Source organism: Orcinus orca, chromosome 8 (assembly GCF_937001465.1).
Source record: "Orcinus orca chromosome 8, mOrcOrc1.1, whole genome shotgun sequence".
Lineage (NCBI taxonomy): Eukaryota > Metazoa > Chordata > Mammalia > Artiodactyla > Delphinidae > Orcinus > Orcinus orca.
This window is the reverse complement of record NC_064566.1, coordinates 44,983,413-45,006,659: the sequence shown is the minus strand read 5'-3', so window position 1 is coordinate 45,006,659 and position 23,247 is coordinate 44,983,413. Positions and strand designations below refer to the sequence as shown.

At 44.7% G+C, this 23,247-nt stretch overlaps 1 protein-coding gene and 1 pseudogene across 9 annotated transcripts in view; one reads left to right on the top strand and one right to left on the bottom strand.

Moving 5' to 3' along the window:
* The window catches only part of IRAG1 (inositol 1,4,5-triphosphate receptor associated 1), a 178,313-nt gene that overhangs the window by 35,963 nt on the left and 119,103 nt on the right, over window positions 1-23,247 (bottom strand). For 5 of the 8 annotated variants that reach the window (XM_049713589.1, XM_049713588.1, XM_033404521.2 and 2 more), the window contains 6 exons: window positions 22,325-22,402; window positions 21,530-21,582; window positions 21,278-21,325; window positions 19,394-20,011; window positions 17,132-17,210; window positions 2,056-2,179 (listed from right to left, as the gene is read on the bottom strand). In XM_049713589.1, the coding sequence (XP_049569546.1) occupies window positions 2,056-2,179; window positions 17,132-17,210; window positions 19,394-20,011; window positions 21,278-21,325; window positions 21,530-21,582; window positions 22,325-22,402 (1,000 nt within the window). The remainder of the gene's footprint in view (window positions 1-2,055; window positions 2,180-17,131; window positions 17,211-19,393; window positions 20,012-21,277; window positions 21,326-21,529; window positions 21,583-22,324; window positions 22,403-23,247) is intronic. The other 3 variants (XM_004279189.3, XM_033404526.2, XM_033404525.2) reach the window with 1 other exon arrangement.
* Window positions 14,243-16,380, top strand: LOC117196374 (ras-related protein Rap-1b-like; annotated as a pseudogene). Its single transcript, XR_004476518.2, has one exon. The product of XR_004476518.2 is annotated as a ras-related protein Rap-1b-like (transcript).

The following is a 23,247-nucleotide window of genomic DNA, read 5'->3' as shown; positions in this document are numbered from 1 at the left end:
TGACGTACAAGGAGACCACTCTGGACGTGCCTCAGAATTCAAACTGCCTTAATAGGCCTTAGAATAAAATCAAAGGCCTCTGTGAACTGGCCCCTACCGGATTCTTCCCACTCTTCAGCCACATTCGCCATTCTGCTCTTCAAACACACTTACGTTGTTGTGGCCCCAGGGCCTTTGCATTTACTGTTCTTTCCTTTTTCTCATGCTCTTACATTTGCAATTCAGTAGTTTTTAGTATATTCATAAAATTGTACAACCATCATTACAGTCAATCTTAGAACTTTTTAATCCTCCCAAAAAGGAACCCTATACCAATTAGTGGTCACTCCCCCAATCCCCAGCCCTATACAATGACTAATCTACTTTGTCTCTGTGGATTTCCCTATCGTGGGTATTTCATATAAATGGAATCATACAACACATGACTGATTTCTTTCACTTAGCAAAATGTTTTTGAGGTTCATCCATCTGGTAGATTATATAAGTATTTCATTTTTATGGCTGAATAGTATTCCATTTTATGGATATATCCGATTTTATTTATTTATTAGCTGATGGACATTTGGTTTGCCTCCATTTTTAGCTATTATGAAAAATGCTTGTTATTGAACATTCACATACAAGTTTTTGTGTGGACATATATTTTCATTTCTCTTTGTTATATACCTAGGAGTGGAATTGCTGGGCCATACAATAACTGTATGTTTAACTTTTTTTTTTTTTTTTCCTGCGGTACGTGGGCCTCTTACTGCCGTGGCCTTTCCCGCCACGGAGCACAGGCTCTGGACGCGCAGGCCCAGCAGCCACGGCTCACAGGCCTAGCCACTCCGCGGCATGTGGGATCTTCCTGGACCGGGGCACGAACCCGCGCCCCCTGCATTGGCAGGCGGACTCCCAACCACTGCGCCACCAGGGAAGCCCTGTTTAACTTTTTGATGAACTGTTATTCCAAAGTGGCTGTACCATTTTACTGAGAATTTCAATTCCTCCATATCCTCACCAACATTTGTTATTTCCCACCTTTTTTATTAAAACCATTCTAGGGATATAAAATTATATCTCATTTTAATCATTTATGATAAATGATAAATCATTCATTTAATGAATTTATCATTTATTATTCATGATAAACCACTTGAATTTGCATTTCCCTAATTACTACTGATGCTGAGCATCCTTTCATGTGCTCATTGACCCCCATATATATTCTTTGAAGAAATGTCTATTTAAATCTTCTGCCCACTTAAAAAAAGTAGTTGTCAACACTACTCAGCCATAAAAAAGAATTGAAATTCTGCCATTTGCAGCAACATGGATGGACGTGGAGGGCATTATGCTAAGTGAAATAAGTCAGACAGAGAAAGACAAACACTGCAGGACACCACACATGTGGAATCTAAAATACACAACAAACCAGTGAATATAACAAAAGAAGAAGCCGACTCATGGATATAGAGAAGAAACTAGTGGTTACCAGTTCGGGGGGAGGTGGGGAGGGGCAAGATAGGAGTAGGGGATTAAGAGGTACAAACTATTATGTATAAAATAATCTATAAGGATATATTGTACAACACAGGGAATATAGCCAATATTTTATGATAACTATAAATGGAGTATAATCTTTAAAAATTGTGAACACTCTGTTGTATACCTGTAACATATAATACTGTACATCAACCTCACTTCAATTAAAAAATTTAAAAATTAGTTGTTTTTTTTATTGAGTTATAAGAGTTCTTCAAAGATATATTATAGAAACAAGTCCCTTATCATATATGTGCTTTGCAAATATTTCCTCCCATCCTGGGGGTTGTCTTTTCACTTTCTTGATGGCATTGTTCACCTATGAACCCCACCTGCTCCTCTTTGAGTTCGAACCACCTCACCTGGCCCTTTATTATTCTTTTTGTTTTGGGTGCATTAGTCCTATTTGAACTATTGGACTTTGACCCTTCTGGGGTCAAAAGTCAAGTCTGGTGCTCCTGTGTCCTATCTACAATTGAATACAGGGGCCACCCAATGTGGGGTCTTGTGCAACCCATGCCCCAATTTTACCTTCCAGGGAGAGACTTGTGGACCCGCAGTTTGCGAAGCAGCACATCAGAAATATTGGGCATGACATCCAGGCCACTCTTTGACTCTTCTTCCTCAATAGCTGGGGAGAGTTCAGAAGGGGGCCCTGAAAAAAAAAAGTGTTTAATTTATAAAATGTAATGCTCTTGGCAATTTGCTTCAGGGGGTAAGGAATAGCTTTAACATTTATTGGAACCTGGTTATATGCCAGGGGCTTTATAATTGTTATTTTATCCTCACAATGACCCAATGAGCTAGACCTTAATCATCTCATTTTCCAGGTGGGTAAGCTAAGACTCAGCAAGATTAATAACTTGCTTAAGGTTACAGAACTGGTAAATAGTACAGGCTTCAAATAATTCTATCTGCTCTAAGTTCTATGTTCTTCCCATTGCTCTCCATGGTACCAAGCAGGCTCTTGTGTCTAGGGTCTGAGGTTGGTTTCTGGCAACGGGAAAATTGTTGGCTCTTTGGCTATAAAGTTTGGAAAAGTCCCCTCTCTTTGGCAGGCTTCTCAAGAGGCCTGCTGCCCAACTATTCTTCCTCAGATGAATTCAGAAGTTCTATCATCTGTGTCCTACTTAGAAATCAGCATCTGGTTCCACATCCCCATAGATAGGAGTGGAAACAGGGTTTTTCCAGAGTAAAGCTAGGGTCATTAGATCTTTTACAGATCTCAGAAATAGATGCCTCCTCGTCAACAGAACCAATAAATAGCCTTTTTTTTTAAAAAAATCTCCTAAACCTGTCGTGGGTTTGTGCTCTGAAGGCAGAAAGAACAAACCAAGTACTCTCTTTCCCACTAATTTTTCTCCTGCTTGAAGACAGCTCTTGTACCTCTCCAAAGCTTCCCTTCTCCGGGTTGTAGCCCGATTTTCCCAACTGTTCACTGCGGCCTCTAGATACCACCCCCTGACTGCACACATTCTGGTTGTTGCTGTCCCAGAAGCCCAGATGTGCTCTAACAAGCTCTTAGCTCAGGAACACAGTGGCAAATGGTCTTGGCATTGACATTAGTTATTCATTTAGCACTGACTTGCTGTGCCCTACACTATGGGCTCACAGCACATTTAGGATTAAAAGCCTTGAATCTCTTTTACTTGAACCAAATCAGGTATCTTCGTCCCATACAATGGTTATTTTCCATTTGCACACAGGACTTTTAGTTATCCATGTTTTGCCGTCTTTCATGGGTTTGACCCAACAGATTTCCAGAACTGTAGTCCAGGCCAGAGATCAGGACTACGGGCAAGGTTGTGGTAGCCATCTAAATGGAGCTAAGATTGGGAGTCATGTGAATTAGAAGCCTCCCCAAGGGAGACCATGCAGAGAGAAGAGGAGGTATAGTTTGGCTCCAGGTAAACAATGTTTAAATACTTTGAGCTTCCCGATAACTGAACAGTGTTCACGAGTTTCCTGGTACTCAAGGAATCCAGCAAAGTCCGGAGGACCATCTGTCAGAGTCAGGGCAGTCAGCGATCCTTCTTTGGATATGAGATTCGACTCATATCAGGTAGCTAGTTCTCTTAGTTACCTGTCACCTCTTGGGTTCTGTCCTGACACTTACTGCTTTCTGATGTTTCCATGTGACAGATGGCAAACCTTGTGGTGCCTCTGGTCACACTCTACCTTTATGTATTCCCCACTGCACCCAGCAGAGAGATAATGAAGCAGTGGGCTCCTGAGAAATCTATGATTGACATAACCATATGAGGTCTAATAATCACAGGGAAGTCATACGAGGGGATTTTGCCTAGAAAAGTCCGCTAGGTAGAACCCCACTCCCCAAAAAGGGATGGGTTTCTAGCCCTGCTAAAATGGCTGTCTTAAGAGTGATCCCAGAATTTCCCTGGTGGTGCAGTGGTTAAGAATCCGCCTGCCAATGCAGGGGACATTGGTTCGATCCCTGGTCCGGGAAGATCCCACATGCCGTGGAGCAACTAAGCCCATGTGCCACAACTACTGAGCCTGCGCTCTGGAGCCAGTGAACCACAACTACTGAGCCCTCATGCCACAACTACTGAAGTCCACGTGCCTACAGCCCATGCTCTGCAACAAGAGAAGCCACTGCAATGAGAAGCCCACGCACCACAACGAAGAGTAGCCCCTACTCGCCACAACTAGAGAGAGCCCGCTCGCAGCAACGAAGACCCAACGCAGCCAAAAATAAATAAGTAAATAAAAATTATAAATAAATAAATAAATAGAGTGATCCCAGAACCTGCCACCCTCCTGATCTCAACCAAATTAACAACAATAACAACAACAAAAAATTTAAAGTCAACTAAAAATAGACCAGCAACTCTCAAGTACAGGAAAAGGCAATAATCTTTAAAAATAATGGCCAGAGAAAAACAGAACTTACTAGAAATAAATGTAGAGCTCCCACCCTTGATAACCCTTTCTTCCTCCCTCAAAGAATCAGTACTGAGAGGAAGATGTGAGAGGAAACGTTGTGACAAACTTTTGTAGTCACTTTTGTGACTACAGAGCCGGGAGAAGTGGACCGAGGGGTGGGCAGGCAGCTGCAGAGGCGATTCAGAAAGTTTCTCTAGAGTAGAAGGATATCCATCCCACCATAAGAACACCCAACAAGACAAAAAACTGCCTGTGCTGCTATTTGCTTTTCGTACTGAGGAGGAGGGGAGAGGAGAAGCAGAATGACAGCATAGTATTCTACCAGAGCTGATGATCCCAAACAACACAGAGGGACTTACCAGAAAGGAAAGTAAGAGAAAACAAATAAAACAATCCCTTCTGATAGAGTGAGTGACAGAAGACACATAGAAAGCCCCAACTGAAGCTGTCACAACCCCTACCCCCATCCTGCACTTCTGAGAAATAGCAGAGTGGCCAAATTCTTTGGATTTTGTCTATCTTTTCCTTCCTTTATCTGGCAGGGAAGTGAGAGTGGCTGCTGGGAATAGTTGGGTTAAGTGTGGAAAATAAACACCTGGGCAGATTGTCCCTATAATTCTACCCTGAACTGGTGAAATAATCCATGCCCCACTACTGCCCACCCAAGGGAATAAGATATGCCCCCACTTCAGTGGAATAAATTCAAGTGTTAGACTATTAACAAAGTTATAGAAGAAGAGCAGAAACCAACCCACAACACCACTATCCACAGCACCAGCTGAACTTCCTCTTTTCCCCACCACCCAAGCAGTGACAACGCAGACACAAAATACCCAGTCCTCAACTAAGAGCTGCCAGGAGGACAGAGATCTCAGAAAAGGTAGGAAAAAGTCGGTGAAAATTGACCTACACAATATATCTAGGTCAAGAGAAAATCCAGGTAGAAATGTCCATATCAAAAAAAAATTAAATGAAAACAAATGGCATGGCAACTACACAAAAATAGTATAGTCAAAAGAGGAAGGAAAGAGGAGAGGAAGGTATAAAGGAAAGAAGAAAAGAAACATGCTGGAGACAGATGTCAGAATAGAAACATGCTGGAGACAGATGTCAGAATAGAAACATAGATGCAAGAAACACATAAAATGCATTTTTTGTGCAAAATGTATACCACAAATGTCTTGACTCAAGGAGAAATTAGAACCTGAAAAAATGAAAATAGGAATCAGAGGTGAGATGAGAGGATCGCACAAAATGGAAGAAGATTACAATTTAAGGAAATAAACTGAAGACCAAAATAACAAAATGAAGCAAAAAATTCTAAAAATATAGAACTAACCAATATGTTGGAAATATGCAGGAGTAAAACAGATAGAGCCTCAAGCTGAATTAGTGGGAGAGATTGAGATGAGCACAAGGAAGTAAAGAAGGAAAGAAAGATTAAAGTATTGAGAGGTAGAGTAATGGACCTACAGTGGAGACACTGAGGAGAAATTTACAGATTACGGTGGCTCTGAAGTAGTGAAAAAACAAAAGGAACAAAGAACACATTCAAAGACATAAGAGAAGAAAAAATTTCCTCCACTGAGAGAAAAGCTGAACTTGCAGACTGAAAAAGCACACCAAGAAAAAATATATATATATATACATATATATAAAACCTTACTCTTTTCTATGCATGTATATATATCTTATATAGATCCATAGCTATATATGAACATAAAAATGCTTCTCCAACTACCCTCATAGAAAGAGTAAGTAACCTACAGGGAAAGGTAAGGGTTGAGAGGTGCTGGAAATAAGCTGGTCTCAGACTTCTCTACAACACTGAATACAGTGTAACATCTACAAAGCTCTGGGGAAAAGAGTGATCCAGAATTTATAACCATCTAAGCTGTCCTTCAAGAATAAGAACATTTTCAGATACACCAGAAATACATCTACGCGTGGAACAACTCCTACGGAGCACCTACTGAACGCTGGCAGAAGACCTCAGACCTCCCAAAAGTGACTTTAATTGAATATTTTCTCTATTGTTGGACATTTAGATTTGCTTTTTGCCATTTTTAAGAATAAGAACATTTTCAAACATGCTAGAATTCAAGGAAAATGCACTCTAAGCCCTTCTAGGAAAACTATTGGATGATGAAATCCAGCTAAACAAGACATAAATCAAAATCATAAGCTTGGGAATTGTGAGCCACAGTAAAGGGACTGGTGGTGAACATTAAATTCACTTACATATAAGCTTAAAGCTAAACAACTATGGAAATTATGGTTATAGAATGGAATGTAAATGTTACAACCTTGAGAGTATAAAAAGAATAACTTATCATTTGTATAGGTGGAGATGGAAAGGTTAGGAAGAAATATGAAAGTGGGAAGAAATACTGCCGTTCTCATCTTTCCCTGCAATAATCCAAACTTGAAATATGTAATATAAAAACGAACCTCAATGACTCCAAACCCTTAATGCATTTCATAATATCTATTTTAAAACTTTTTAAAACTAACCTCTTTTTTTTTTTGGAGGAAGCAATTACCAAAATTCAGCAAGCCCTACAGTTTCACTTCACTTTAATTCAAGTTCAATTAAATTTTCATACGTTTTATTAAAAAAAAGTATATGGAGCAATCTATAATCTCCCTCACTCCTTCTGTATTTGTGGGAAAGGGGATGTTTGATGTAAGCGATTTTTACTTTCTTCTTTGTATTTTTCATTGTTAGTTGAATTTTTTGAAAATCGACGAGCTATTTTTAATAAAAACAGTAAAATTATTTTAAAAATATCTGCCTATACCACCTCATTCCAATGAAAGCTTTTGTTTCTGGCAATCTCCAGGACTTGGAAAAGTAACTTTGGGGGCTTCTGGTTAAAGATGTGCTGAGGTCCAGGATGATCCCCCAAAAGGTCAAAGATATTTGACCTGGGGATCAACTCTCTTCTGATCTATTTTCTCAGGGAGGCCTTCTCCTTGCCTGAGACCTGAGGGCCCTGAGCCCCAGACTGGGGTGTCTGGAAGGACTGCCTCAGCCCACACCTCTCCCAACGTCCAGGTCCAGATATCCAGCCACGTCCTAGACATTACCCTCTGGATCAGGATAACAAAAACCACTTCAACAGCCACCATTGATCAAACATAAGCTTGCATTAGATGCACTTTCTCATTTACTCCTTAGAATATTTGCAGAGCAAATATTGCTAAGCTCAGTTTCTGGGGATGCTGCGAACTAGGAAACCGAAGCTCAGCAAAGTTAAGTAGATTCCCCAGGATCCCAGCTAAATACTGGTAGTGCCAGGATGCAAAGCCAGTTCTGTCAGACTGCGACATCCAGTCTTCTTCCCACAGGCATTCAGATGTCCAAACCCAAACGCGTTGTCTTTCTCCTTAAGGGAGCTCCTTCTTCTGTGCTCCCCACCCCGATTAATAGCACCATCACCCCCTTGGCCGTGCAGACACACACCTGTTGGTCTTTCTGGTCTCCCTCTCCACCCCATCCCCTCATCAAGTCCTGCCAAGCTGACCTCCAAATGGCTCTCAAACCTATCCTCCCCACGTTCCCTCCTGTCCATCTCAGTCTACAGTCCCATCACCTCTCACCAGGCTGCTTCCATACCCTCTTACCTAGTCTTCCCACCTCTAGCCTCAGCTTTCACAAACTGTCCAGAAGAATTATTCTCAGACTCAGCTTTGATCCTCATGCTTCCTTACCTACAGGCTTCTCTGGCTTTGCAAGGGGTGCTAAAGGAAGTTCAAACTCATTAATTAGACCTCAAAGACTTTACCTTCTCTGATTCCCACCTCCACTCCACCCTTGCTGCCCATCTCTTTGGGACACATGGCTCACATTTGGTTCACCTGGGATTCCTTATGTTCCTGGAACATGCCAAGTGCTAGAAGATGCCTGAGTGCCTTTGCTCCTGCTATTCCCTCTGCCTGGGATGCCCTTCTCTTCCTCAGCTCAAAGCTGCTTCTCCAAGGATCCTGCCCTGACTCATTCACCCCTACTGAGCTGGCTGCGTATTCCTCTGTGTTCCTAGGTACTTTATGGTCTTAAAGTCTTGACACGATGTATTGTAATGACATTGTCTACCCTTGTATTTCCTCTCCTACAAGGTGAGGGTGAGCTCATTAATTTATTCAATATTTATTTAGTGCTTACTACGCTCCAGGCAATGAGCATGGAGCTAGGCATATAATGCTGAGCAAAACAGATGTGTCACTGTCCTCTGGGAGCTTGTTACCTGGCAGGACAGATTAATTAGAGAAATACCCAAATGTTACTTTTCATGCTGTGATAGATTTTATAAGGGAGAAGCATCTGGAGCGTGCTGGAAAAGTCTTCCCTAGGAAGGTGACATTTGAGAAGATATCTAGAGACTGAATGGGAGTTCATTAGGCAAAGAGGAAGAGAGGAAGAGAGGAAGAACATTGCAGGTAGAGGGAACAGCATGTGCCAAGCCTAAGAAGGAGGAGGAACGAGTTGCTGAAGGAAGACCAAGACGTTGAGAGGGAGGAGGAGAGTGGTCCTAGAAGATGCTGGGGAGGTGAGCAGGGTTAATCGCACAGGGCCTCTTAAGCTCTACTAAGGATTCTAGTGCTCATTTTGAGAGGAGAATGAAGCCTCTGAAGAGGCTGAACCAGATTTGCATTTCAGAGATTCCTCTCGCTGCCTGCGGATGGTGGATTGAACTGGGTGAGGAGGTCAGGAGTGCAAGCAGAGGGATGGGATAGGAGGTTGTTGAGGGAGCCAAGGGACTGGTAATGACGGCAGGGCCTGAGTCTCCTTCACCTCTGCACCCCCAACATGCAGCCCAGGAACTGGTCCACAGTCAGCCTCATGTCTTTGGCTTGAAATGACCTGCAGATGATCAAGACCCAAACATCCTTCAAAGGGTCCCTGTGAAGAGAACTGGTTGGCTTGTTGGAAAGACCAGATGCAACAGGGAAGAGAGTCTCCAAGTCCTCAGAAACCGAAGGAGAGCCAAAGTTCTTAAGACTCCAGAATGTTCTAGATTTTCCCCATCTCCCAAAGGAACAGCCAACAATCATCAGGAGATTTGAGTTTTTCCCAATGAGCTCATATGCACTGTTGTATTTAGAACCGGTTAAGGGGGCCAGACTCTCTAGCTCCCGGGGGGGTTTACAATACCTTTGGTCCCAGGTACAGGCGGGGACGAGGCTCTTTGATGGAGCTTTCAGAATGTAGGAAAAGGAAGTCACAACCCTGCTGATCAAGCACATGTGGTTGCCCGCCACATCTCCAGACTGCCCTCTATACTGTGGAGCACAGAGTACAATGTCCCACTTAGCTGGCAAGAAAGAATTCTACAACCTTGATGACAGGAATTAAAATGTATGACAGGTTCCTGCTGGAATAAAGACCAGTATCGCATAAAAACATTGCCTCAGCTCAGTGAGGTAGGTACTATTCTTACCCCCATTTTATAGATGAGCAAACAAGGCATCTAGAGCATAAGAAACTTGCCTTAGGCTATGCAGCTGGTAAGTGGGGAAGCTTGAGCTTTTAACCACTCAGATTCTAGAAATGAGAGAAAAGTGGGAGGGAGGGTACCTTTACTGAACACCTTCCATGGTTAATTTTTTACAATTTAGTGTTTATAAGAATCAAACTCATTTACCTGGTAATTTTATTTCTAAGATCCATCTTGTTCCCTGTTGGTATTAGATAGTGAGGTGTTGCTGTAGTAGTGGATGTCTACATTGTTATAATTTTTTGTAAGTTAACTTGGCAGTATGCATATATATTTAAATATAAATACCTTTTGATCAAGCAATTCTACTTCTAAGATACTATCCCATGGAAAAACTCATGCATTTCTATAAAGATATATCATGGAGAATGTTCATTATAACATCGTTTATAGTAGAGAAAGAATACAAACAACCTAAATAGTAATCAATAAGAGAAAGGTCAAACAATTTATATAGTTCCTCATACCACAGAATGCTACAAAGCAGTATTAAATTTTATTAAAAAACTAAAAGCTCCATATGCACTAAATGAGAAACTTTCTAATATTGTTATGTAGGAAAGACAATGTGACAGAGACAACTGGTCGTCCACCAAAATCTGCCCTCCTCAGCTTCCATATGAAAGGAGTTTAATATGGACATATGGCCAGCAGCCCAGCTAGTGACAACATTCCCCAGTATCCCTTGCTGCTAGGTATTGCCATGCCACATCATCACCAATGAACTGGGAGCTAAAAAGAGATATGCAACTCCCAGTTTACTTAAAAAAAAAAAAGCCTGCTCTGAACTTCCATTGTTTCACCTTCCTACAAACTGGAACACAGATTTACCCATGATCCAGCTTCAACCATGTAGACAAATGTAATACCTCAGGGGATGGCAAAATGACAACAGAGAAGAAACCAGGGTCTCTGAATGATCACATGGAGCAGAGCCACCTGTAACCCGACAGCTCACCTTAGAATTGTTACTTAAGCATGAAACAATCTTCTCTCTCCTATAGGTTAGCAAACTTTGGGGCCTCATGTCAAAGCAACTTAGATTTTACCTTAATTAAAGCAGGAAGGTTGCAGAATACTTTAAAAGAGTTACTTACATAGAAAATTTGGTAGTAAATATAAAAGAAAGTACACCATGACCACATGCATTTTATTGCAGGACCATAAGGGTTTATTTCTATATATGGAAAATTATTAATATATTAAATGATATAATTTATATGATTCTTTAAATAGATATGCAAAACAAATTGACAAAATTCAACATGAATCTTAAAACTCAGAAGAGAAGAATATATTTCCTTAAAATAATGAAAAATAAAAATAATACATGAAATAATATATTTTTATATTTTATATATTTTATCTTTCTACATATTATATGTTCTTCTATTTAGTGATAATATAAATATGAAATAATAATAAAAAGTTAAAATAGTGCATCTATTTAATAATTAGGTACAACATGGTCCTTGAAAGAAAAACACACAAAAAATTCAATTAAAAACAGAAAAAAGGCAAGAGTTCTCCTTATCACCATTGTCGTATTACAGAATGTTGCCAAAATAATAAACCATATACAGATATACAAGAGAAAGACACATACACATGCACAAGCACACAACTAAGACAAATAGTGAATTTGATAAAATAAAATAACAGATTGTGAATGTGAAAAAATGAGGTATTTTGCAAAGTGGTCAAGAGCCTTTGGATTTAGACACATCTGGGTTCCAATCCTGGCTTTAGCAGTTAATTACCATCTCCCTGAATCAATTTCCTCATCTGCAAAATGGGTATAATAAGACCCACCCCTCAGGGTTGTTGTAAGCATTAAGCGAAATATTGTCAAATGCTTAGCATGGGTCCTGGTACATAGTAATCACCCTAGTTATAATAATCATGCTACTTAACCACTATTGTAATCACTACCATTTGTTAACAATAATATTTATTATACAAGAAACATGTATAATACCAAGCAGCATTCATCTATGACACTAATTATCAGTTAGGAAAATCTAATGAAAAAAGTCTTCTTCATAAATAAGTAAAAATATAAATCATGTAGAATTTGTCTCAATAAGAGATATGGAAGACCTTTACAAAGATCCTTAAACCTAGTACAGGAAAAAGAAAGGAATACTTAAATTAATAGAGGGACAAACCACGTGCCTGAATGAGAACTAAATGTTTGCAAACTAAATAACTGAAAAATCTATGAACTGTAAAACAAACAAAACTAGGACAGCTCTGAATCCAGTGTGTAGCCTTAGAGCAATCACAATTAAAATGTTGTATAAGATGACATAAATTTCACCTAAAGAATAGGTAGGTGAGAGGCAAAACTGGAAAAGACCTGGAATCCATAAATCTTAGGTTACAGTTAAGAGCTTTCTAAAGTGTCCTAGTCCAATAGGGAACAGAGGCCCACAGAGGCTGAGGAACATATTTAAAGACACCAGACACTGTTAAGTGGTGTCTGGCCATGAACTCCAATCTCCTGAATTCTTGTCCAGTTGCTCTATTAATTTGCACTGAATCTTTGTATCTAGAATATAATGAATACTCTGAAAAAGAAGAGCAATGGGGGAGAAGTAACCCACTGTACACTAGAACATATTATAAGGCAGCAGTAATTAAAATGGTACAATACTGATCAGAATAAAACAGAATCAAGGGCCCAGAACCAGTCTTTGCTATACATTAAAAAAAGATGCAGTGTATGATTATCTAAGCCACAATGTAATAAGAAATATAAACACTATTAAAATATTATTGAGGTAACAGAATCTTAAGTCTTCAAATACCTATATCTTAAAACAAATTTCAGAGGTATTAGCAAAATAAATATAAATAAATCAAACTGTAGATAAACTACCAGAAAATAGATTTGCTATCCCAATTAAGGAGAAGTAATATTTTTATAATGATTTAAATAATAGAAGATTTTCAAAGGAAAAGATAGGCTAAAATTACTGTATAAAAACTTTATGATCTCTCTAAAATAATACAAAATTTGTTCAAAGGCAAATAAAAAAGAAAAATGAAAAAGTATTGACAAAAAATACAGCCAAAGAACGGTTACTATCTATAAGGTCTACATGTATGACCAACAAAAAACCCAAGACCCAATGAACACATGAGTAAAGAAATAAATAGTTAATTCACCCATTAAGAAAAAAATGTTTTAAAATTTTAAGTTTAAGCAAATTAATTGAAGTAATAATGGAACGGTATTTCGCACTACTACTACTAATAGTAGTAATTGTTATTTTGGATCATCTTGTTCTCATTACATTCTGGCCAATAAGGAGCAAAAGCAAAGCAAAGCAAAGTCTAGTGCAGGTAGTGTTTAGTGAGAAGACCCCTCACTCAGTCTACAGGGAGCATCACCCATTGGAGGCAATATGGTAAATGCAAATATTCCTACAAATATTCCTACACTTTGACCCCGTGACTCTCAAGCCTGAGAATTTATCCCAAGAGAGTAACTTAGAGGAAGAAAGAAAAAAACCTACAAGTACAAAGTTGTTTATAGTAGTGTTGTTAATCATAGTTAAAAGAACTGTAAACATCTGAAATATCCAACAATAGATACATCAATACAAAAGGAAACTATGCACCCATTAAATGATAAATATGAGGACAAGTCAAACTATAATGGAATTAGTCGTGAAATAAGTATTTTAAAAGTAGAAACAGGAGACTTCCCTGGTGGCACAGTGGATAAGAATTCGCCTGCCAATGGAAGGGACACAGGCTCGATTCTTGGACTGGGAAGACCCCACACATCGCAGAGCAACTAAGCCTGTGCGCCGCAACTACTGAGCCTGAGAGCCACAACTACTGAAGCCCACGCGCCCAGAGCCTGTGCTCCGCAGCCACCGCAGTGAGAAGCCCGTGCACCGCAACAAAGAGTAGCCCCCGCTCACCACAACTAGAAAAAGCCCACGCACAGCAAACGAAAACCCAACGTAGCCAAAAATAAATAAAATTAAATCTTAAAAAAAAAAAGGTAGAAACAGGGAGTTACATCTACACCACCAAATCAATTGTGAAAAAATTATAAATAAGGGTAAATACTGGAAAGAGTAAAAACTTGCTTTTTCAGAATTTATGGGGTTGCGGGTGAAATTTTAAGATAAATTTTTTCCTAGGGTTTTAAATCTGCTTTAATAAACAAGTTCGAAATTAAAAGTAGAGAAGTATATCATATTTTCCCAAAGATTTCATCTAAAGATGAATAATTTTTTTTAATTAGTACTTTAAAAAATTGTTGGAGAGTCAGGCGTGTAAGCCAGCCGGAGCGGCAGCGCTGGTAGCAGCGACCCGGAAGGGAGCGCGAGGCGACGCCGGCTGCGGGGACCCGGTGACAGTGCGAGAAGTACTAGATTTTACAAGCTTGCACCATGCGTGAGTATAAGCTAGTCGTTCTTGGCTCAGGAGGAGCTGGAAAATCTGCTCTGACTGTACAATTTGTTCAAGGAATTTTTGTTGAAAAATATGATCCTATGATAGAAGATTCTTATAGAAAGCAAGTTGAAGTAATGCACAACAGTGTATGTTTGAAATCTTGGATACTGCAGGAACGGAACAATTTACAGCAATGAGGGATTTGTACGTGAAAAACGGACAAGGCTTTGCGTTAGTTTATTCCATCAGAGCACAGTCCATATTTAATGATTTACAAGATCTGAGAGAACAGATTCTTCAAGTTAAAGACGCTGATGATGCTCCAATGATTCTGGTTGGTAATAAGTGTGACTTGGAAGATGAAAGAGTTGTAGGAAAGGAACAAGGTCAAAATTTAGCAAGACAATGGAACAACAGTGCGTTCTTAGAATCCTCTGTAAAATCAAAAATAAATGTTAATGAGATCTTTTATGACCTAGTGTGGCAAATTAACAGAAAAACTCCAGTGCCTGGGAAGGCCCACAAAAAGTCATCATGTCAGCTGCTTTATTATACTAAATGCATTGTAGCTCTGAGCCAGGTCTGAAGAACTATTGCCCAATTCAACAGCGCCAGCATTCCAACTTTATTAAACCTACCAACATCTTAAACGGACTTTCTGTGGTGGTACCCTTTAAGGGGCGGATGAAAGCTACTACATCAGTTTGCACATTCTAATCACTTTCCAGGATCACAAGAGAGATTTTTACTTATATAATAGTCCTAGAGTATGCAGCTGGTAAAACCAGAGGCTACAATCCAGTATTACTGTTAAGAGACATTTTTCATCCACCAATGTTGTACATGTATGAAAATGGTGTACTGTATACTTTAACACGCCCCATACTTTATATTGGAGAGTACAATAATGTAAATCCTAAAAGCACCACTATTATTTTAGCATAATAGAAGAGAGTCCAAAGAGCTCCTATATAGAGTACTCCAGATAACTTCACTTCTTTGATACTTGTAGCTTATTGAATTTTTAAAACATAAATTCAAGGTCATTACCATTATATTGTACAAATAAGCGCTTTAACACAGCGATATAGTTTTTTAATTTTTAAAAATCTGTGGAGACAGTGATCTTGTCTTTAAGATATGATAGTCCTGGGCTTCCCTGGTGGCGCAGTGGTTGAGAGTCCGCCTGCTGATGCAGGGGACATGGGTTCGTGCCCCGGTCCGGGAAGATCCCACATGCTGCGGAGCGGCTGGGCCCGTGAGCCATGGCCGCTGAGCCTGCACGTCCAGAGCCTGTGCTCCACAACTGGAGAGGCCACAACAGTGAGAGGCCCACGTACCGCAAAAAAAAAAAAAAAAAAAAAGATATGATAGTCCTTTCAGTATAATGTCTTAAAGACGTTGCCTTTAATATCTGTTGGGAAGGAAATGTCCAGACTTTTCAAATCTTTTATTATGTTTCCTTTTTTGTTTACATAGGGAACAATGTTTATAGTTGTGTGTACAGTGGGGGGTCTACAACAAGAAGTGTATATTTTCAAACAATCTTTTAATGATTTAACAATTTTTGTAAATCATTTTCAGGCTTCTGCAGCTGTAGATTCTCACTGTGAATCCCCTGCTTGCTCATGCATAAGTGTATTTGCAATACCAAATATACAGGTTTAGTATTTTTGCCTGTTAGTGATTGTTTCACATGTGTAACGTTTTGGTTGAGATGTTAAATGGTGGATGAGTACTGTGGATGTGAATGTGGGAAGAAATTTTAATCATGTGTAATTGGTCACAAGGCCTAAGTTGCAGTAACTATTGCTGTTTTATTTAACGATGCCTTGTTGCTTTGTATGCACTAACATTTGGGTGTAAACACTGTGTGTCTATCCAACAGGGAGCCACAGTATTTAAATTGACCAACCTAATGTTACAACTCCTTTTGAGGTGGCCAAACGTAAACTAAAAGCCTTAATTAAAGTGGTGCAATTTTGCATAACTTAGCATCAGTAGTTCAATAAATTTGGATTGCCAAAAAAAAAAATATTGTTGGATGTTTTACTTCTGGGAATCTTCTTGTCAATGTTGAATAGGTAGGTGTTAGTTACTATATTTCAGACTAGGGGCTTCCAACATGGTTGGTGGCACCCTGGACACAGCCACAGAACAATCCTTAAGCAGAAGGTTTCTATGCTGAGAATGACCACGAGTAGCGTGAGCCATCGGGAGAAGTGAGTCAGGAGATGGGAGCTGGGGTGGAGGTGAGGCAAGAGACCCCAAGTTTTACTTTCTGAAGGCGAGTCTGGCAAGTGGGTGGGTGGGGCCTTGCAGCCACCAGGAGGGAAGGGCTGGGGTCTGGACTTTGTAGTGACAGCAGATTAGAAAGCAAGAGATGACTCTGATGTCTCAGAAAGAGGAACTGTTCTATCTGGGTGGCTTCCTGGGTGTGAGAGGAAAAGGAAAAGGAAGCATCAGAAGTTCAGGCCTGGGTCACCCTTCCAGACCCACTAGGTGCTAACAAGGCTCAGGGAGGGCTGGAGGGGTCCAGAAGGGGGGCTGGTTGGAAGAAGACAAGTTTAGAGGTTTTCTGAGTGGGCAGGAAACGCCATCTGATTCACTTATTCAACCATTTGCAAATATTTACTGAGGGCCTGCTCTGCGTCTGGCCCACACTCGCCACTGGGATGGACAAAGGCCCTGACAGGATGTGCAGTGTTTACACGTTCACCTTCTTTGATCTGGAGAAAATGAATCTATCCCCAGCCTGAGGAGAGCATCTCCCCGATCCCACCTACCTTTTTCCTGCTCAGCCGCTTCACTAAGGTCTGGAAGCTTGAGCCCCACTAAGTTCTGATTTCTTAGCAGGATGTGCTCCTTTTTAGGAAAAGAAAGACAACGTTTCAGATGGTGACCTCAGGCTGGACTCTTCCCTCGGTTCTATGGCTCTGTGACCCCTCAGTCTCACGGGGCAGCACTCGGGGCGGGGACAGTCACGACATCTGAGGGGCACCAGGAAGACCGCTCCTCTCCCAGCCTGTAAAGGTGCTAGAAACCCCACCATCAGTGCCCCATTCCTTGGGTCAGGAATGGTCCTTCGCATGGCTGGCTTTTTAAATAAGCCTGTGAGCCTCAGGGCGAGGGAGCTGCCAGCCACATGGTGGCTGAAGGCTGGAGGACAAACAGAAGCAGAGCCCAGGGCTCTGGGGATAGGAGGGTCCCCTGGGTGCGTATGGAGCCGCCAAAGATGGAAACAATGTTTGTGATCTCATGGCTGTGCTCTGAGCTGCCTGGAGCTTCCGGCCTTGTTATTCTGGGCAGTGAGTGCCCACTCTCAGGACTTGTGGCCTCCCCTGCCCCCAGTTCCTCAGTGGCCTGTGATAGCACCTCTTGAGTTGTTAAACTCTCCAGACGAATGAGGCCTGCAGATTGCCGTCCCAAGGCTGCAGGCCAATAGCCACTGCTGCCTGGGGCTTCGGCCAGCAGAGCCGAGGAGAGATGGGGATGCTGACGGCAGGTATGTGGCACAGGTAGGCTTACACCTGTTCCAAGTCCAAGACCGGCGCTCCCAAGTGGAAATGCCACACAGAGCTCCTTGGGCCTGTGACCTGTGCTTCTAAGGGGATTTTCAGTGTCCCGGTAGCAAAGGCCACTTGGATGGTTTTCCTCCCGGGTGAAGGAGAGGAAAGGGCCAGCAGAGGGAGCTCTGGCCCAGATGGAAGTCATGCGCCAGGGCCCTTGACCTGTTTCCTTAACCAGAGGCCCACAACCAAGCGGCTCTCAGCACCCTGGCTTGGGCTGGAGGTGTGGTCAGACGCAGGGCAGTGGTTAGTGGAATGGGGCCTCCAGGTTCTCTGTGGTTTTCTTTGCTGCAGAGGGGAACTGGCAGGGGTCTGGGGGTGGCCTGTCGCCTGGGCCTGGCCTCTGCTGCCCAGAGGCACGTGAAGGCAAATGCCTGTCTGGCCTCCTTGGCGTCACCTTCCCCAGGGGTCTGGGGCTGCGGCCCGCCAGGGGCGGCCCTTGCAGGCCTGTGCTGACCCGCTAGTTAGTGAGGTCTTCCTGGCTGGGTGGGCTTTTCCGTGTACAATGTTTTTAACCTCAGCAGCCAGGCCCCAGCTCCCCTGGAGCCTCCAACGCAGAAGGCTTCTGTGCAGGACAGTGGCCACGGTTGGAACACGTTCCTGCTAGTGCAGACCCCCAGCACCGCACTTGCTCTTGACTGCTGTCAAGTGCCTCATTTCCCTCCCTGTCCCACGGCCCCTCTGTAGGGGAGCCAGGAGGGCCTCGTCCAACTCCAGCTGTGCGGGCGCCAGGCCCCACCCCGTGGAGTCCCGGCTGCCTTGGCCTGTGGCCTGGGTTGGCCCTCTGGGGAAGTGGAGCTTGGGTAAGGATTTCTTCGTCCTGTTAAACTCTTCTCTTCCTCACACCCTGGGCTCTCTCCCCCTGCATCTCTGGATGACCCCCAGTCATTCCATGAATAGGGCAGTAGCCCCATGAGAGACAGCTGTGCCTGGTTTGATGGCCAATGACAGTTAGGGACATCAGGGGTGTTAGAAGAAATTCACCACAGGGGGAGCAGCCCCTCACGGCCATGTTTGGATGGATTTGAGGCCCTTTGTTAACAGGTATCAGGAAGGAAAGCTTGGGGGGCAAGACAGAGGGAAAAGCCATTCCATTCTTGCCCCATCCTAGGCATGACAAGGTGCTCCATCAAAGGCTTCTTGTTCGTGAGCTACCAGCTCCAGTTAGAGAGGAAAACACAGCCCAGGACTCAGGGCCCATGTGTCCTTCCATATACCCACCTTCCCCTTGGAATGTGGCAGCTCTACACCAGCTGACCTCACCCGAGTGAGCAGGGTAGAGGCACGAAAGGTGATATTTATGAAGGACATGCTGCCCAGTGGGCTGGTTTTTGGGGTGGGGAGGTTCAGGGTTCCACAAGGCCCACGTCTGGGCCACAGCTGCCCCACCCCAGGCCCAGGTCAGCCCGGCCCAGAGGCCCTCAGCCCAGGTTGGGGACCTGGACGCACACCCTGCCCAGCAGGACCCCAGGAACCCACCTCACGGAGTTTGGTCAGTTTCTGCATCCGCACTGGCTGCACTTGTATCTGAAAGTCTTTAAGTCCAGGAGCCTTGGCCAGCTTGCTGCCAGCTTTGCCTGAAAGACGCTTCTCTTCCTCTGCCAGCGGCACCTTGGCAAGCACTTTCTGAAGCCGGGGGCCGGGTTCTTCGGGACTGCTGTCCCAGGAGACATCCCGCAGCAGGGGCGGCCGGGACACAGGGGGCCACAGCTCAGCTTTGGAGCCAACCTTGGACCCTGTGGGCTCTCCGACTGTACTTTTCCCCTGGGGGGACTGGGGAGCCGCCCCTCCAGAGCCCTGGGTTGGGCTTCTGGGCAGAGGGTTGCCCTCCTTGGCTGTCTTCAGAAGCGGCTTCCCTAGCTCGCTCTCAACAGGGCCAGGCTGGGGGCTGTTCAGGGCCATTTTCCCACCACTGCCTGTGCCAGAAGCTGGGCCCTTGGGTATGGCCTCTGGGCGATGGAGGGGATCAAAGTTTTCCTTTTGTTCTATTGCAATTTCTTTGGACTTCTCAACTGTGGGAGAGCGAGGAGTCAGCCTGCCCTGAGACACTTTCCTCTGGTCATTCTGCTTGCGGTCAGCTAGCCCTTTGAGGACATTCTGAAAGAGACAAGGTAGAGCTGGGACCCTGGGGGCAGGTTGGAGGGGAGAAGGGTGGATTCACCTCTGCTGTGGGGTCTCTAACCCCATGGACCCTGCTAAGGGACCCGCACGTGTGTGTGCGCGTGCACGTGCGCACATGTGTATGTGTGTACGTGTGTGTGTGTGTGTGTGTGTGTGTGTAGGGGTAGGGAGGTGTTGGAGAGGTATGGGCTAGGTAGAAAGGGAGGACTTCTCAGTCACATCTGAGTCGGCAAAGGGGACCTACAAACAAGCCTGAGGTTTGTAAAACAGACAGGATAAGGGGACCTGCCATTCAAAACCTGCCAAGAACTTCCCAAGGGCTAGGCGCTGCAGAGGACAGTGGAATGGAGTGCAGCCACAAGTTTTGGCTTTGACTCTGTTGCCCCAGATTCTAGTCCTAGCTCTGCCTGGCAAGGCCCTTAACTCTTAGGGATTCAGATTTCCCATCAGGTTTGTGAACTCCCTGAAATTATATACAAATGTATATGTGTGTTTGTGTGTTGTATGTATTTTTCTGGGAAGAGAGTCCATAGCTTTCAACAATGTCTCAGAGCGTTCTATGATCCAAAAGAGGTTACAGATCACTGAATAAGGGGGTTCTTGCAAAGCTGATAGCTTGCTGTTCAGAAGTTCCAAGATTCTGTGCTCTTCGTTCATTTCCCAAGGGAAAGCTGCTTTGTGAGGTGCAGGTTCGTGTGTCTGTCTGGGTATTTGTGTGGCTGTCTTGTGTGTGTGCTGAAACTCTACCAGAGGACTCTATCCCAGACCCAGTTCTAGATGAGATTATATTCTATGCTGCCCTGACGCCACCTTGAGCAGGTGGTTCTAAGCAGGTGTGGGGCTCTTCGTTTGCTCGTCAGCAGAGATGAGGTTTTCCAGGCTGCCCCCAGGTAGAGTCCCAGCTAGGGGCTGGAGCTTTCCTGCAATTTTCACTAGAGCTGATGGGGGCAGCCGTCTTCCCTGGCTGTTGCTGGGCCCAGTGGTCCCCCCGGCCTCTGGCAGCAGCCTGACTGGGACTATGGGCGGGACCACCGTGGAGGTCATCCCCACTGAATCCCACAGCCTCACCCCCTCCACCTCAGGCTTCCAGTCACCGTAGGGCAGAGGAACCTTCTAGCTTCCTCAGCCTTGACCTTCCACTCACGCACACCCACTGGCAGGCTGCCCAGGGCCAGCCTAGGCTTCTGGGACACCGTGTCTCCCACACTCAAATCATCCAAACTGGGCAGACCTCAAACTCACAGGCTCGCCAAGGGGAGGTGAAGAGACTTCGGCCTCATCCCCCTTCTGCTGGAGAAAGTAAACATGAGTCAGTCAGCAACGTGAAGAGGCCGAATGTCCTCTTGAAACGCCCTCAAGGAGACCCCTACAGTGGGGTCGATGTCTCCCCCACCCAGCACCCTCGCCTCCAGCGGGTCATGGAGGGCCTCTCAGGTGTTACGAGGTTAGAGGAGAGACTAGTTGACATAGAAACCCCAAACGGTGCCCCGTTACCTGTGGTGGTGCTCCGGGCAGAGGGGACCCTGGGCCACTGCACGCATCCAAACCTAAAATGGTCCAGACACTGGCAAGTGATGTCCAGCACCCCAGACCCTCAGCTGTCCCTTTAGCAAAAACGCATCTACCTCCCCAGAGTGTCCGCCCTTGGGTCCCTCGGGCCCAGGAGCCAGTAATGCCCATGCCTGTTGAGTACCTCTCACAATGCCAGGCTCTGTGGGGAGTCCCCATCTAATCATCACAGAAACCACATGAGGCCAGGGCAGGGGGAAATCAAGGCCACACAGCCGGAGTGTCAGCGCTGGGATCTGAACCCAGGCTGCCTGGCCCGAGCCTGAGCTTGCCCCGCAGCTCTGACAAGGGTAGGCTGCTCTCCCTGGCACCCCAGCCCTACCCTGGCTGAGCTGAGGGTGTGGCCCTGAACGCAGCCTAATGAAAGGGAAGCAGTCAAAACACAGAGAGTGGCCCAAATAGAGGCCTTTGCAAATAAGCTCTGAGGTGACCTCTCCAGGTCCTCTCTGGGCAGAGGGCCCCAGCCATAGCCCCCTTCCCTCCATCCTCATCCTGGGCTAGGCCTACCTCCCCACGCTAGCTTGAAACCCCAAAGAAAGCACATCTTCCTCCTCTGAGGCAGCCCAGCCAGGCCCCTGGGGAGGGGACCAAACGGGCATCCTGACTGGGAAGGCTGCAGGACAGGAGTCCTGGGGCCCAGGGGAGGGACTGAGCCACCACCCAAGGTGGGGAGCCAGAGTGGGCAATGCCGTGGGGTTCGGGGGGGGAGGTGGACCTCACCAGGCCGCTTGGGGACAGTGAGGGAGTTGCTCTGAGAGGACCCAGGAGAAGTTCCAGGGCTGAGGTTTGGGGAAACAGCTGTGGAGACAGACACAAATTGGCCAGCATTCGTGAAGGTTCAGGACTTCAGCCTAACAAAGACATCCTTTCAGGTATTTCTCACCTCTGGGGACTGGGTCTGCCTCGTCAGGTTCAGGGGCTGATTCTGGACTCCATATGAGGCTCCTACCACAGCCCAATGCCTCCCTGCTGCCAGCCCAACAGAGGGGGCGCTGGGGTCATTTGGGGGAGAGGGAGGGTGATTGGGGTCACACTCCTCAAGTCTGCCTGGCCTCACCCCAAAGCACCTTCTAGAAACAGAGGACCTGGCATTGCTTGGCAGGTACAGCTCCAAAGGCTATACCTCCTAGACTTGCCAGGATGGCTCTGATTTCAAATGTGCCCTTTCCCTCCTAAGTACATTGACTTGTTTAGCTGCCCCAAATTTTTCCTCAAGAAAAAGAGTGACTTTAGCCAAAGGGATAGCAGGAGAATTTCAGAAAACCTTTCTTCTAATCCAGAAATTCCAGAGAGACACCAAAGACCACACTTCCCTTCCCTAGGATCCTTCCCAGGGCACAGCTGGAGGTCAGGGAGAGGAAGCCCAGGGCCAGCCTCTCCTGACCTTTGCAGAGGAGGTGCCCACAGAGCAGGGCCTCCTGGGGATGGTGGGAGACCACACAGACTCCAGCCCTGCAGGGTGGCCCGGGAGTCTGTGCACTCGGGCATCACACAGTGGGTTTCTCTCCAGGCAGGGTTCAGGGACTGGGGAGCCCAGGTCAAGTTCACGGGTGTCATATGGGCTAGCACTTCTTGGCAAAGCAGGAAGACACAATGGTCACACATAGACCCCAAAAAATGGAAAGCCGAGTTTTCTGGGCTAG